This window comes from Globicephala melas, chromosome 3 (assembly GCF_963455315.2).
Source record: "Globicephala melas chromosome 3, mGloMel1.2, whole genome shotgun sequence".
NCBI lineage: Eukaryota > Metazoa > Chordata > Mammalia > Artiodactyla > Delphinidae > Globicephala > Globicephala melas.
In genome coordinates, this window is record NC_083316.1 from 125,666,004 (window position 1) to 125,682,612 (window position 16,609).

Consider the following 16,609-nt stretch of genomic DNA (forward strand, 5'->3'; position numbering starts at 1 on the left):
ACCTCTTATACCTCAGCTTCAGCTTCTCCTTCTTGGGCAAAACAGCTTTGGCCTCGGCACCTCTCCTGATGGAGGTGATGCCCCTTGCGTCCATGCCCATCTTCAGCACCAAGGCACTGGGGTCTTTCGTGGTCCCAGGAAAGACATTGGTATTCATGCCACTCCGTCCCCCCGACTCCACCAGCCGAGGCCTGCAGAGGGGCTGCCTCCCATGTGGGGGGCCTGGGGCTGGGCGTGGCCTCCGCTGTGGACCTCACGGTAGCCTGGTGCACCCAGGCCCGCAGGCCCCTCACTTTCCCCATGTCCCCGGCAGAGACCTACCTGGTTATCCATTTTAAAGACAGCAGTGTGTACACATCTATCTCAAACTCCCTAACTATCCCTTCTCCCCACCCTTCCCCCTCGGTAACCATAAGTTCGTTCTCTAAGTCTGTCCATACTCCTAATTTTAAGAGTTCTTTTTATATTCTACATACTAGACCTTTATCAGACATATGATTTGCAAATATTTTCTCCTATTCTATGGATTGTCTTTTCACTTTCTTCATTAGTGTCCTTTCAAGCACAAATGTTTTAGATTTTGATGGAGCCCAATTTATCTGGTTTTCCTTTGGTTACTAGTGCTTTTGATGTCATATCGAAGAAACTGTTGCCTAATCCAAGGCCACAAAGATTTACATCTATGTTTTCTTCTAAGAGATTTTATAGTTTAAGGTTTGTGCTCCATTTTGAATTAATTTTTGTATATGATGTGAAGTAGGACCCCAAATTCATTCTTTAGCATGTGGATATCCAGCTGTTCCAGCACCATTTGTTAAAAGGACTATTCTTTCCCCTTTGAATGGTCTTGCCACCCTTGTTGAAAATCAATTGACCATGGTTTTTATATGTGACCAGGGTTTTACTTTGCTAGTATTTTGTTGAAGATTTTTTGCATCTGTATTCTGTAGGGTTTTTGATCTGTAGGGTTTTTCTTGTGATATCTTTGGTGTCAGGGTAATACTGGCCTCATAGAATGAGTAGGGAAATGTTCCATCCTCTTTTATTTTTGTAAGAGTTTGTGAAGGATTGGCATTAATTTTTCTTTGAATATTTGGTGGAATTCATCCGTGAAAATATGTGGCTGTGGGCTTTTCTTTGTAGGAAGTTTTTTTAAATTACTAACTCGATCTCTTTATTTGTTATAGGTCTAGTTAGATTTTCTATTTCTTTTTTTAATTTAATTTTTATTTTCTATTGGAGTATAGTTGATTTACAATGTTGTATTAATTTCAGGTATATGGCTAAGTGATTCCATTATATATATACATATATCCATTCTTTTTCAGATTCTTTTCCCATATAGGTTATTACAGAATATTGAGTAGATTTCCCTGTGCTACAGGTCCTTGTTGATTATCTATTTTATATATAGTAGTGTGTATATGTTAATTCCAAACTGCTAATTTATCCCTCCTCTCCACATTTCCCCTTTGGTAACCATAAGTTTGTTTTTTTGTTGTTTTTTTGTTTTTTTTTAATTAATTAATTTATTTATTTATGGGTGTGTTGGGTCTTCGTTTCTGTGCGAGGGCTTTCTCTAGTTGTGGCAAGCGGGGGCCACTCTTCATCGCGGTGCACGGGCTTCTCACTATCGCGGCCTCTCTTGTTGCGAAGCACAGGCTCCAGATGTGCAGGCTCATTAATTGTGGTTCACGGGCCCGTTGCTCCGCGGCACGTGGGATCTTCCCAGACCAGGGCTCGAACCCGTGTCCCCTGCATTGGCAGGCAGAGTCTCAACCACTGCGCCACCAGGGAAGCCCCATAAGTTTGTTTTTGAAGTCTGTGAGTCTGTTTCTGTTTCATAAATAAGTTCATTTGTGTCATTTTTTTTTAGATTCCACATACAAGTGATATATGATATTTGTCTTTGTCTGACTTACTTCACTTAGCATAATAATCTCTAGGTCCATCCATGTTGCTGCAAATGGCATTATTTCATTCTTTTTTATGGCTTAGTAATATTCCATTGTATATATGTACCACATCTTCTTTATCCATTCTTCTGTTGATGGACACTTAGGTTGCTTCCATGTCTTGGTTATTACGAATACTGCTGCTATGAACATAGGGGTGCATATATCTTTTTGAATTATAGTTTTGTCTGGATATATGCCCAGGAGTGGGATTGCTGGATCATATGGTAATTTTATTTTTAGTTTTCTGAGGAACCTCTGTACTCTTCTCCATAGTGGCTGTACCAATTTACATTCCCACCAATGGTGTAGGAGGGTTCCCTTTTCTTCACACCCTCTCCAGTATTTATTGTTTGTAGACTTTTTGATGATTAGCCCAGCAATTTTTAAACAGTTCTTCAGAAGATTCTAATTTACTGTCACATTTGGGAGCCTCTGGACTAGACCTAAGGTCTTTTCCAACCCCGGATTCTGCAATTCATTTATTCATTCGACCAAATACTTAGAGGGTCTCCACTGGGCTGTGTACCACACGCAGCATGATAAAGCACGCAAAATGAAAGCGACAGGGATCTTGGGACTTTGGGAGAGGAAATCACGTATCCAGGTAACTCTGGAACTCTGTTCCAAGGCAAATGATTAGCTCCAGGAGGCAGAGACAGGTAGAGAAAGAGTGATGGGAGAGTTGGTTTGGGAAAAGCTACCTGAAGAACATGACTGGGGGCCAGTTGAGTCTCTGCCGCCTTAGCCAACGTGACCCCAGAGCATTCTGAGGGACCAGATCTAAGCATATGCATCCACTTCAATTGCCTGGATGAGCCATGGGCTCCATACACCATAGGAAAGGTTTCTGCCCACCTTTGAGTGCATTTTCTGAGAATTCCTGAAGTTGGCAACTTTCTTCTTTCTGGACTTTCATCCTGCATGGAAACTTCTTTATCACCTACCTTCACCACCTCATCACGCTTTCTTTGCACATACTCATTTTTTTCCAACAGACTAGGGAAGATACAGGTTATTTTTACTCCCCTGTGCCCTAGAATGACTTTTCCTCTTTAAAGGTTGGTAGTCCTCTTCTCAGTGTAAAAGACCTATGAAAACCTTTTCACAACCATCCACATCCTCCCAGACTCTTCCCTGAGCACTGAATTTGTGATAGAAGTCTGGGCTCCACCTGGTATATATTTAATCTGTTCTTGGAAATGTCTGCCCCTGAAGTCTTCTCACCTTCTGCTTGGTCATGTCCAAGAGCCCCACGGAGTATCTGTCACAGTTGAGGAAGGCTCGGACTGTGTACAGGGCTTTGTGGAACTGCCTCTCAATGTCCGTAAGTTCTTCAAAGACTTTGCTCCCAGACCACAGTAGTATCTGAAAAAATACAAAAACATAGTCAGTGTTTCTGAGGCACAGAGCAGCAGCTCACAATAACCAAGAGATACAATAATTGTCCCCATTTTATAGATGGAGAAACTGAGGTTCAGAGAGGTGAATAACTGGGCAGCTTCTACTGGGTCCAACTCTTCCCATTTCTTTTATCTCCTAGGCTGTTAATAAGAATGATAATAACAAACATTGGCTGAGCACAAGTGCCCTACATACATTATCCCATAATTTTCCCCATTTTTCAAAAGGGGAGACTGAAGCTCGGAGCGGTTAAATGATTCGCTCTTAGAGCTAGTAAATGGCTTAGCAGGGATTCAAATCCAAGCTGCCTGACTTGAAAGCTTGTTCATGCAATCAGTCTGGGATACAGCTTTTTTTTTCACGTCTTTATTGGAGTATAGTTGCTTTACAATGGTGTGTTAGTTTCTGCTTTACAACAAAATGAATCAGTTATATATATACATATGTTCCCATATCTCTTCCCTCTTGCGTCTCCCTCCCTCCCACCCTCCCTATCCCACCCCTCCAGCGATCACAAAGCACCAAGCTTATCTCCCTGTGCTATGCGGCTGCTTCCCACTAGCTATCTACCTTACGTTTGGTAGTGTATATAGGTCCATGTCTCTCTCTCGCTTTGTCACAGCTTGCCCTTCCCCCTCCCCATATCCTCAAGTCCATTCTCTAGTAGGTCTGTGTCTTTTCTGATGATGGACACTTAGGTTGTTTCCATCTCCAGGCTATTGTAAATAGAGCTGCAATGAACATTTTGGTACATGACTCTTTTTGAATTATGGTTTTCTCAGGGTATATGCCCAGTAGTGGGATTGCTGGGTCATATGGTAGTTCTATTTGTAGTTTTTTAAGGAACCTCCATACTGTTCTCCACAGTGGCTGTATCAATTTACATTCCCACCAACAATGCAAGAGTGTTCCCTTTTCTCCACACCCTCTCCAGCATTTATTGTTTGTAGATTTTTTGATGAGGGCCATTCTGACTGGTGTGAGGTGATACCTCATTGTAGTTTTGATTTGCATTTCTCTAATGATTAGTGATGTTGAGCATTCTTTCATGTGTTTGTTGGCAGTCTGTATATCTTCTTTGGAGAAATGTCTATTTAGCTCTTCTGCCCTTTTTTGGATTGGTTTGTTTGTTTTTTTGTTATTGAGCTGCATGAGCTGCTTATAAATTTTGGAGATTAATCCTTTGTCAGTTGCTTCATTTGCAAATATTTTCTCCCATTCTGAGGGTTGTCTTTTGGTCTTGTTTATGGTTTCCTTTGTTGTGCAAAAGCTTTGAAGTTTTATTAGGTCCCATTTGTTTATTTTTGTTTTTATTTCCATTTCTCTAGGAGGTGGGTCAGAAAGGACCTTGCTGTGATTTATGTCATAGAGTGTCCTGCCTATGTTTTCCTCTAAGAGTTTGATAGTGTCTGGCCTTACGTTTAGGTCTTTAATCCATTTTGAGCTTATTTTTGTGTATGGCGTTAGGGAGTGATCTAATCTCACACTTTTACATGTACCTGGGTTACAGCTTTACAAACACCTACTACCTCATGAACCCCAGAGGTGCTGAGCAGAGACAGTATGATGGTTCCCAGGCCCTTTTATTATCACTGCCTTTCCAGGTGAGCATATCAATGCTTCAGGAAAAGGACACATCCAGTCCATTCCAATGATCCAAGCCCTTTACCTGGCCGCGCCGAGTCTCACAGTTGTGCAAGTAACTCAGGTGGAACACCTTCATGATTATATTTGCAAAATTGAGGTACTTGAGAAGAATCTGAAAATCAAACAGCGTGAGGGGAAACAGATGAGAAGGAGAAATTCCTCCTGTGGCCACTTCCACCATCAGCAAATAAGTCTGAACATTTTCAAAGCTTCATCTGAGACAGTTTGAGCAGATGGATCATGGAAGCTGACTCATAAAATGATGCATTACAAGAGGGAAAAACTCACAGAATATAGAGTGTCTACATTAATAGGGGTGTATGCATGAAAAATTGCTACTATTTATTGAGTTCGCAGGCCCCATGATAAGTCACTTATGTATGTTATCTTACTTGGTCGTCACAACTACCTCAAGAGATACTATAGATACTCTATATAAGAGACACTAAAAAATCATCTCCATTTTACAAATAAGAAAACTGAGGTTCAGAGAAATTTATGCAACATGCCCAAATCAAACAGGTATTAGCAGAACCAGAACAATTTTCCCTACGTTTTTGGCTCCAAAGTCCAACATCTTAATGATTATCCTGCCCTGCCTTCCTCACAGAGCATCAGACTACTAACTTCTTTGTGTTACAGATGGGGAAACCGAGGCCAGGCCGAATAGCAAGGTTCAGAGGATTTGTGAGCTGAGAGAATGTGCTAACATGGCCACCCCAGCAATTTCTAAAGCATTCTTACCTCTTCATCTCTCTTGGTGAAGTGGGGCCCGTCCACTTTATTCACAGCCATGATTATGGCCACCACATCCTTCCCATTCATTATGGGAGAAGCCAAGATATTCTTGGTCTGATACTCTGTGAGGGTGTCCACGAAGTCACAGAAATGCTCATCCTGAAGGAAGACAGAGACAAGCCTGAGTGGGCAGATGAAGAGCAAAGACAGTAAAACAACACAGAGCCCCAGGTGCCCATGGTAGGGGTAGGGTAAGGGGGCTCCCCATTCTCTTGTTGACAAAAGCATGAAGACATTTCCATCTACTCCGCTTCAGCGGGGGAAGGCAATTAGAGATGATTTCTGCCCTGGAAGCCTCCAAAATCCAGTAGAAGGAAGTCTGAAATACGACCCACTAAGGGCTGTGGAGACAACGTGAGCACAGCACTGTACGGGCCCGAGGATGGGGGTGGAGGGTTGACTTTATCTGTGGAGGAAAGTTTCGAGAAGGCTCTCCTGAGGTGATGGCAGCTTAGCCCAAAGTAGAAGCTTGAGCGCGGAAGAGACCTTAGTATAATAATCACAGTAGCCAGCAGGTATTGTGTGTGGCGCTTTGCCCACATCAGCTCACTTTATTCCTCCCGATAACCTGTGAGATGGGACCATTAGTCCATCTTACAGCAGGGGAAACTGAAACTCAAGAAAGTTAACGTTACTTACTACTTGTTTGTGTGTGTGATTCCAGAACCTGCCCTCAGCTCTGCTGCCTTTCAGGGAAGGCTGGATAAGGGCAGACCTGGGTCTAGGTCATCGAACCAAATAGTTTGTTACTTTCAGCTTTTTTTCCAATCCAGTTCTAGTACCACACAGCCAGTCCAATGGATATCCCCATTTCACAAATCTTTTTGTTTTTCTTTTTTTGGCTGCATTGGGTCTTCGTTGCTGCACGCGGGCTTTCTCTAGTTGTGAGGGGGGCTACTCTTTGTTGTGGTGCGCGGGCTTCTCATTGCGGTAGCTTGGTAGTTGCGGCTCGCGGGCTCAGTAGTTGTAACACATGGACTCAGTAGTTGTGGCTCGCGGGCTCTAGAGCGCAGGCTCAGTAGTTGTGGCACACGGGCTTAGTTGCTCCGCGGCATGTGGAATCTTCCCGGACCAGGGCTCAAACTCATGTCCCCTTCATTGGCTGGCGGATTCTTAACCACTGAGCCACCCGGGAAGCCCCTCATTTCACAAATCTTAATGGAAGTCCCACTTTGTGTCAGGCCTTAGGCTAAGCGCTAGGGATACAGAGAAGACTAACATTCAGGCCAGCACACAGATAAATCAGTACTAGTAACGCAGGACATAAGTGTTGGCTCAAAGCAGTGGAAGTACAGAGGAGCACACACCCCCCATACCTCACCCTGAAGGCAAACATGGAGGCCAGTACAGGGCGTTGCAGTCCAGGTGGTCAGAAAGGGGAGACAGAACCCGAATTGTCTTAAATCCCAAAGAATCCACCTTTCTGTTTCCTGGTAGCACTGTGAGGTTTCCCAAGGGTCAGCATTGCTTGGACACAAGCCAGCCCAGACATGTACAGTTCATGCTGTTCTGAGAAGGGAAATGTATTTCACAGAGCCAATTCACAGAGCTTTGCTAGAACCGGGTGTGCGGTATTTTTTCCACAATGTAGAAGTTCAGAGTGTGGTGCTCTGCATCTGTTAATTTCTTCCCGTTGGAGTGGGGTTAAATAAACAGACACTATTGTCAAGGAAGCTGTCTCAAACCAGGTGAAGGGTAAAGGAATTAAGAGAAGCCTGTAGTGCTCTGCTTGAATTAGTGTTCAAGGATTAAGCAAAATCTCTAAAGAGGCATTAGCCACAGGGGTTTTCCCTGTCGCTCTCTAAGGACACTGATGAATCCCTAAACACAGGCCTGAGTGGGGCATGCTCAGATTCATTTCATGAAGTCAGTTCAGTCTTGCAATATTCACTTCCGTCAAGGAAAACAGTACTTGGGCCTTACCCTCATCTGAGGCAGATACTACTAAATCCACCAGTACCTTCTCTCCCACTGAGTTCTCGGCCCTGGAACTTTCTCACAAATAGTACAGCTGCCAACTGACTGGTGTTTGCATAGTCATCGTCATCCTTATATTTTCAGCATATACAGTGTTCTAAACAACCGTGTCATAGAACCTCAGCTTATCAGAGACGGAGGGGTCTTAGAAACAATTTAGCTCAAACCGTTTATTTTAAAGCCCAGGAATCAGAAGTCGAGCTAAGGAAAGCCCAAAGTTGTTCATTCATTCAGTTAGCATTAACAGAGTGCCTTCTATTGTATGCTAGGCACTGTTCTAGACCCTCAGGTTAGGCAGTGAACAAGAGGGGTGGATGTTCCCTAGTGAAGCTTCCATTCAATGGGGTGGGCAGACAAAAAGCAAGTAAACAGCTGCTTTGAAGGAGAGAAACTGGATGATGCTATAGACAGTGATGGAAGTGGTGGCAGATTGAAGCTGCTTTGGTCAGTCATGGTGGGTAAGGACGCTTCTCCAAGAGGTAAGTGGAGAGCTGAAGGCTCAGAGGAGCCAGGCAGGTGAAATGCATTCCAAGCAGAGAACACAGAGAATGCAAAGGCCAGGAGAGGGCAGTGAGTTGGCTGATCTGAAAAACAGGAAGAAGACCAGTGTAGTAAGGGAGATTGGAGGGTAAGGAAGTCAGAGAGATGGGCAGAGGCCTTATCTGACAGGGCCTTGGAGGCCACTGTAAAGAGTTTAGATTTTATTCCAATGTAATGCAAGACTGCTTCTCATTCCTGGAAACCCCAGTTCCTCTTTTCAAACATTCGCAGTGCCAAGCTCTGTTGCATCCCATGATGACATCTATTTATTGGATAATAATGATGTACTTGGCCCAGAGCCAGACAATTCATTAACTCTCACATCTGCCCTGTCACACAGAATTCTCTCCTTCCCTGTTTTTATAGACAATTATTCTCCTGCTGGTAAATGGCACAGCCGCTGCATTCATTCATTAATTTATTCATTGATACACTGATTGATTCACTCCTGGATTGATTCATTCATTTACTTATATTTACTGAGCACTGGCTCTGTGAGAGGCGTTGGATATGCCAAGATCAGTAAGAAAGGTGAGTTATCAATGGTTATCACTGTACAGTGGGACATCATGTAAAACATGCACTCACAATTCAAACCATAGTGTAAAGGAGGCCCCCACCGGATGGGTGATGTCCTGGGGCCCCAGGAGGGAGGGACTTGTTCTCTGAGTGGCTATATGAGCCAGTCAGTAAACTGTCAGTAGCCGAAACCTCTCTGAGCCTCAGTTTTCCTTTTGGTAAAATTGGAGTGTTGGACCAGGTCCTCCTCGAGGTTTCTTTCCGGCCTGGCATGCTGGGTTCCAGGTGTCATAGTGATGGAAGGAGCGCAAGACAACAGATGTAAGATTCTCTGGAAATGGCAGTGTTTTCAGGTTCAGTCTTCAGAAGTGGGATTTGTCAAGTGTCTAGAAAAAGCTCATTGTTCTCCTTTACTCTCACACTACTGCCACACTCACAACACTTCTCAAAATAGATATGTAGGTGTTTTTTTCCACACTGGCCAATTCTCTGACACTAGTTGTGTATCCAACAATTCAGTTCAGTTCTGACACTGTTCACCTGGAGAATCAGAACCTACCAGTGAAAGGGTTCAGTCTCAGAAGACTGTCCCCACTTCAGATACCAAATACAAGTCACAGGTTGCCATCTATACTTCTGCCTGACTGACTATAAATCCAGGTTCCTCCTTGGGTTTGATAACTTGCTAGAACAGCTCGTGGATCTCAGGGAAGTATTTGCATTTACAGGTTTATTGTATAGTAAGGGTACAGGTGAACAGTCCGATGAAGAGATACATAAGGTGAGATCCAGAAGGGTCCTGTGTGCAGGAGCTTCTGTCCCCCTGGAGTTGGGGTATGTGCCACCCTCCCAGCACATGCATGTGTTCACCAGTCCAGAAGCTCTGTGAACCCTGTACTTTTACGGATGTTTATGACAGTTTCATCACAAAGGCATGATAGATTATTAACTCCATTTCCAGGCCCTCTCCCCTCTTAAGAGAATAGGGGATGGACCAAAAGTTCCAAGTGTCTAATCACGCCTTCATCTTTCTCATGACCGGCCCCCATCCAGGAGCCCACCAAGAGTCCCCACATTAGAACAAAAGACCACTGACCACCTAAGAAATTCCAAGGGATTTAGGAGCTCGGTGTCTGGTGGTTCTATCACTCAGGAAATTACAAGGATCCGTTCTGTGCCAGGAACCAGGACAAAGACCAAATAAATATTTCTTTTTATAAATCACAATATCACAGCCCACTGGGACAGGGCCACCGTTTATTCATTCACTCAATAAACTGTAATGAGTACCCACTCTGTCCCAAGCACTGGACTAGGTCTGGGGACCAGTGGTAAATAAGACGCACAGGAACACACAGGCCTGTGGGCTTTCCTAAGGAGAAAGGGTAAAGAATAAATACACAAACAAATACTGAATGGCAAGTAGGGTTGCCAGATTTAGCAGATAAACACAGGATGACTAATTCAATTTGAATTTCAGGTAAGTGATTTTTTAGTATATCGTAAATATTGCAGAGGGTGTACGGTAGTGTGAGCTTCACACTTTTTGTAGTTTTTTTTTTTTTGTTTTCACTTTTGTAATTTAAGTGCATGACTTAGGCTTTGATTGCTGAGACATCCACCTCAAAGATGGCTATTTGGCTATCTCAAATAAACACGCGCTGCTGTCAGCCACACAGGAGATAAAGAGCCAGGCCACCTCCTCCCGCTGAGGCTCCTTTGATTTGAAGATCTTGGTTGATCTCGATAACTGATCATTTGGGGCCACTTTTTGTTTTCCAATTTCTCTTACCATGATTTAAATTTCTGCTCTTATGTTTTAAATTAACTAATAAAAAGTGAGCCTGTGGAAGCCTATGCCCCTACCCTCAACCGCCATAAAAACCCTAGGCTTCCCTGGTGGCACATTGGTTGAGAGTCCACCTGCCGATGCAGGGGCTGCGGGTTCATGCCCCGGTCCGGGAAGATCCCACATGTCGCGGAGCGGCTGGGCCCGTGAGCCATGGCCGCTGAGCCTGCGCGTCCAGAGCCTGTGCTCTGCAACGGGAGAGGCCACAACAGTGAGAGGCCCGCATACCGTAAAAAAACCCTCAAAAAACCCTAGGCTGGACCCCACTCTACCTGAGACCTCCCTGTGTGGCCCCAGGTGTGCTATGTAATTTCCAGGTCTTGTAAGTAATAAACCTTTATTTTTTCAGTTTCCTGATGGTTAGTGCTGAAGGGTATCTTGCATTCATCATAAGAACCACAAGGCCTGGTCCAACCACAACATTGATTATTGGCAGTTTGAGACGGCACAAAACACATACCGAAATAGTACTCTTCACTTATCTAAAATTCAAATTTAACTGGGCGTATTATATTTTATCTGGCAGCCTTAGCGGCAAGTCTCCCTGAGGAGATCCCAAGGATAGGTAGGAATGTGCTAGGGCATGGGAGCCACATTCCAACCCTGGGAAACTCCGTTCATGGTTTCACATTTTTAAAATTCAGTGATTATAAGCATGTCCCAGGTTTTGGGGGGTGGGGGTGGAGCTAAAGGCTAAGAGTATCACTTGTTGGTGGTTCAGGGATGACCCAGACCCCAGTCTACACCATGTTCCTGCCCCTTCTCCATCCAACTCCCAGTTTCTATCCAAAGGCCCAAATGAAGTATGATATCTCAAGGAAGAACACATGCACGTGTGGAGGACACAGGCTTGCTGACCTGGACTGACTTCATTCCAAGCCTGAGGGCACCCACCAAGGAGGCTGCATGTCCAGAAATCTTCTGGGGAAGCACAGCCATCACGTCCAAAGTGAACTTCAGGGCTGAACAGGAAACAGCAAGGCTGTTCCTCAGCGCAGGGCTCAGCAAACTCTTAGGGCTATTTTAGAATTAGAGAACCTTCGTAAATCCTCAATCCCTCAACACCAGGGTCCATAGAAGCTTTCGGCACCTCTGTTCTCTGTTTTCCCCACAAATAGAATCTAAACTGAAAGCTCCAGAAGGGCAGGACTGGATTCTTCTCCAAATCCCACACAGACCTGGTACAGCATTCATCCCTTAGAGTAAATAGACCCTTAACAGCAACAACAAAATAGTAATAATATTAACAAGGAGGACGAGCTGCCAGTAAAAGCCATTACTATGTGCCAAGAACTTTGCTAGATGAGAAATAATTCCCTCATTTGATCCTACAACAGCACTTAGAGAAACTAGGTATCTCCCTCCGTTTTATAAATTAGGAAGTGAGCCCAAACAGGCTGAACAATTTGCCAAGGCCATGTTCTTAGAAAGTGACTGATACACACCCAGATCTGACCTCAAAGCTTAACATCTTAACTTTCTGCCGTGCAATTTGAAATGACCTGTCGTAAACTGCACTTCGTTTCACACCCTCGTATTTTAGATAAGGAGGAGGTATAGAACAGCAGAGCAGTGAAGGGTGAGGGCACCAGCCAGAGTGCCTGAATTCAAATCCCTGCTCTGCCACTTTCTATCTCTGTGACTCGGAGTAAAAGTTACTTAACTTTTCTGGATTTCAGTTTCATCATCTGTAAAACAGGGATAGTCAGTTATAAGACTGTGACAACCCATGTTGGCTACAGTTAAAGTCTAGAGAGAATCGAAGGGAAAACAGACTCCAATCCAGTTGGATGAGTCCTCAGGGAAGCCCCCTGGGTGCAGAACCTTTACCCTTACCCCTGGAGGGCCAAGGAGAGATGAACCCCATGGTCCAGCCCAGTGTGCTTCAGAGAAAACCATTTCCTACAAAGGCCCAGGTGTTAAAGGGATTATTGCATAATTACTTGAGTGTGAGTCTTTTTGCCAAGTGTTTATTGAGCATCTGCTTTGTCCCAGACATTTGCTGGGTCCTGGGATAAAGTGAAGAATAAGGCAGGCATGGTCCCTGGCCTCCAGGGTTTATTGTGATAGATGGTTTTAGGAAGGAAACTAACAAAGGGACCTGGGAGGGTCTCCCTGAGGAAGTAAACTTTAAGCTGAGATCTGAAGGATGAGTAGGAATTGACCCTGGCAGAGGGCTATGGGGAGAACTGCATTAAGTGATTTGCTCTAGGTGATCAAAGAAGTCTTTGTCAGAGCTGCCAGGAGAATCCCACGGAACACTGGACTCTTAGAAGACAGAGCCAAGTGCTTAACCAAGTGGTCAATTTGACGTTTCCGTGATGAGACAGACTGCCATCCTATGTCCCTCGATGCAAAGCATGAAGAAAAACACAACATCCCCTCTATGATATACCTGCCAGAAATGCATAGCCTGAATCTAAACATGAAGACACTTCAGACAAGCCCAAATGGAGGGACATTTCTACAGAATAGTCGGCCCGCACCCTTCAAAAACATAAGCATCATGGAAAACAATGATAGATCAAGAAACTGTTTCAGATTGGAAGAGACAGTGCTATGTGGGTATCATTGAGATGATTGGCAAAAACTGAATATGGACTGTTTATTAGATAATAGTATTGTATCAGTGTCACATTTCCTGAATTTGATCATTGTGCTTTGGATATATAAGAAATGTCCTTGTTCTGGAAATACACAGCCAAGTACCTGTGATTAAAAGGATATGTTGACTCCCGAATGGGTCGGGAAAAAATGGAGACATAAAGCAAATGTGGTAAGTTGTGAACCGTTGGTGAATTTGGATGAAAGATATACAGTTCTTGGTACTATTTTTGAACTCTTCTAAATTTGATTATTTTTTTCAAAATAGAAAATTATCAGTAAACAAGTAAAAAAAAGAAAGAAAAGTGCCAAGTTGTCACGAGCCCGGTCTTGTTGGCTAGCAGCTCCCCATCCCACTTGCACTCCAGAACCCCATGGAATAATGCCTCCCTGCCCTCCCTCTCATGGGGAAGAGGTTACCTCCTCTGTGTTGGGGACGTTCACGATCTTTTTAGAGAGTGCGACGTGGCCCACCACTCCCATGTCCAGGGGGAACACGATCTCTGAGTCGGGCACCACCAGGCACTCCTCGAGGACAGCATCCTTGTGGACATTGAAGAGCCGGGTGGCCAGCTCCGCAATGCCATTTCGGGCCCTGTACATGAACAGGCTCATGCGGTCTGCCTGCAGGAGGAAACACAGCTTCTTCATGACGTTGAAGATGCATTTCTCAGCCTGCAAATTCTCCTGAAAGTCCCGCAGGAGGTCGAAGATGATTTCACTCTCCTCCACGCTGCTCAGCGAGTGGTAGTTGCTGAAGTCCACGGCTGCCTCCCTGGGCCCCAGGAGGTCCGAGATGACCTTGGCCCGATAGCGGAGGTTGTAGTACTTTTTGGCAAAGCCGACATTGGAGTCCAGGAACTTCTCCACCTCCTCTGCCGTCACCTCGCCCATGGCTGGGAATTCTACTGCCTATTTCTGTGGAGGGGGCTGAGGCTGGCCTCTTTTTTTGTGACAAAACTGAGTCAGGATGCGTTCTGCTCCAACCCAGATTTCTCTGGGTCTTATCTGTGAATCTCACTGGTGTGGCTGCAGAGGAGAGAGAGTGAGCTTGGGAGATTAAATCATTAATATTTCCTCAGAACAAGGATTATGAGGATCAAGGTGTTCCATATGCTTCTGGGCCCCAGATGGGAGAAGGTGAGAGCTTTCTTTTCACCTTGGTCTTCTAACAGAAGAGGTTTCTGCACAGGGCAGGAGGTGGGCTCAACTAAAAGAAAGCACTGAAACAGAGGCTGCAAACTGGCAGCACAAGACATCAGCGTGTTATAGACATGCTTTCTCTGCCCCGTATGGTATTTTTCTTCAACATTTGACATGGAAGCCTACATTTACTGTTTAAGAGATCCGTTTGGCTTCTCTTGGAGAGTCAATTCCGTGTCCAATTCCTCCGTGGCAGGAATGGCTAGAGCTGAGAGGGACTGCCTACCCACCTCCTGTCCTCTGGCCCCACTCTTCTGCAGCCCCTTCCCCAGGGCCTCCCCAGTACAGGGCTTCACCCTGAATGCTCACCACTCAGCCTGCTTCCCTTGGGTACATTATGGGCCCTGATTTCACAATCTCCACATCATAGCCTCTCCCAGTTTTAGATTTCAACAATTCTCTGATTTCAGAATTTGAAGGACCTTTATAAAAACAACACCTTTCGGGCTTCCCTGGTGGGGCAGTGGTTAAGATTCTGCCTGCCAATGCAGGGGACATGGGTTTGAGCTCTGGTCTGGGAAGATCCCACATGCCATGGAGCAGCTAAGCCCATGTGCCACAACTACTGAGCCTGTGCTCTAGAGCCCGTGAGCCACAACTACTGAGCCCTCATGCCACAGCTACTGAAGCCCGTGTGCCTAGAGCCCGTGCTCCGCAACAAGAGAAGCCACCACAATGAGTAAGCCATGCACCGCAATGAAGAGTAGCCTCCGCTCGCCACAACTAGAGAAAGCTCGCACAGCAGTGAAGACCCAACACAGCCATAACTAACCAACTAAGTAACTAACTAAATAACTAAATAAATAAAAAACAAAGTTCCCTTTAAAAAATAAAAATTAAAAAAATTAAAAATAAAATCAACACCTTTCATAGTTTTTTCTTCTACTACAAAATACATGTTTACTGTAGAAAATACACAAAGAAGTCCGTTAAAGTCACCCATAATCCTGCCACTCAGAGGTAACCTTTAGTTAACATTTTCATTTCTCTCCTTTCCATAGAGGCTTAACTTTCTAATCTATTTTCCTTCAACCCCCTGATCTTTCTTTTGACATTTTAAGGTGCTTTTTTCTGGCTACAATCTGTACCTTCTTGGGTTGTCAGTCAGAAATGCACACAATAGTATGGATGTTATCAGCTCCAGTGAATTTCAAAATACCAGAATCCTCACTGGAGTGTCTCTCCGAACCCACTAAGGCAGGAAGAGAAGAGCACTTTCTTCCTGGATGAGATACACTTTAGTTGCTATGGATATATGTGTGAAAGCCTGGCATGTCTCTGTTGTAAACACTGCGGAATGTAGGATCGTAGACTGTGGCTGGCACTTTGAACTGTGTAAATGAACTTCAGTGGAAAGTAGATTACTTCCTTTATTGTAGAGTGCAATAAATATACTGTGCCCATTCAGCACTGTGTACGCAGGTGACTCCTTGGTCTGGCGGACCACGGCAGCAACTTTTCCAAACACACCCGCCATAACTAACGTGAGCCCTCTGTCTGGAATGCACTTCCCCAGCTCGCCAGCTCCTCAGCATCAAGATCTCAGCTCGTGCCAGTCACCCGAAGTTGTCTTATCTCAACCACCCCCTCCCAAATTCCTGCCTGTCATGTCATCCATTTATTTCCCTTATTACTATTAAAATGTATTTTGCTTGTTTTTTGTTTCCTTGTTTATTATATGTCTTCTCATCTACACTGTGAGCTCCAGTGAGGGCAGGCACCTCTCAGGGATGATTCCCGAGGCTTTGCAAGGCTGCCTGGCATAATTCTTGATGCTTAGTAATGTTTTTATTGTTGGTTTTTTTTTTTTTTTTCGGTATGCGGGCCTCTCACTGTTGTGGCCTCTCCCGCTGCGGAGCACAGGCTCCAGACGCGCAGGCTCAGCGGCCATGGCTCACGGGCCCAGCCGCTCCGCTGCATGTGGGATCTTCCCGGACCGGGGCACAAACCTGTATCCCCTGCATCGGCAGGCGGACTCTCAACCACTGCGCCACCAGGGAAGCCCCTTAGTAATGTTTTTTAAATTACGTTTGTGATGGTTCATTTTATGTGTCAACCGGGCTAAGGGATGCCCAGATAGCTGGTAAAACATTACTTCTGGGTTTGTCATTGA

At 44.8% G+C, this 16,609-nt stretch overlaps 1 protein-coding gene across 2 annotated transcripts in view; it reads right to left on the reverse strand.

Moving 5' to 3' along the window:
• Positions 1 to 14,187, reverse strand: part of PDE6A (phosphodiesterase 6A) — a 69,247-nt gene extending 55,060 nt beyond the window's left edge. The window contains exons 1-4 of one of the 2 annotated variants that reach the window (XM_060295477.1): positions 13,714 to 14,187; positions 5,751 to 5,903; positions 5,029 to 5,118; positions 3,183 to 3,323 (exon numbers count right to left, since the gene is read on the reverse strand). In XM_060295477.1, coding sequence (XP_060151460.1) covers positions 3,183 to 3,323; positions 5,029 to 5,118; positions 5,751 to 5,903; positions 13,714 to 14,187 — 858 coding nt within the window. The remainder of the gene's footprint in view (positions 1 to 3,182; positions 3,324 to 5,028; positions 5,119 to 5,750; positions 5,904 to 13,713) is intronic. The other variant, XM_060295478.1, reaches the window with a different exon arrangement.
• Positions 14,188 to 16,609: the final 2,422 nt, after the last annotated feature.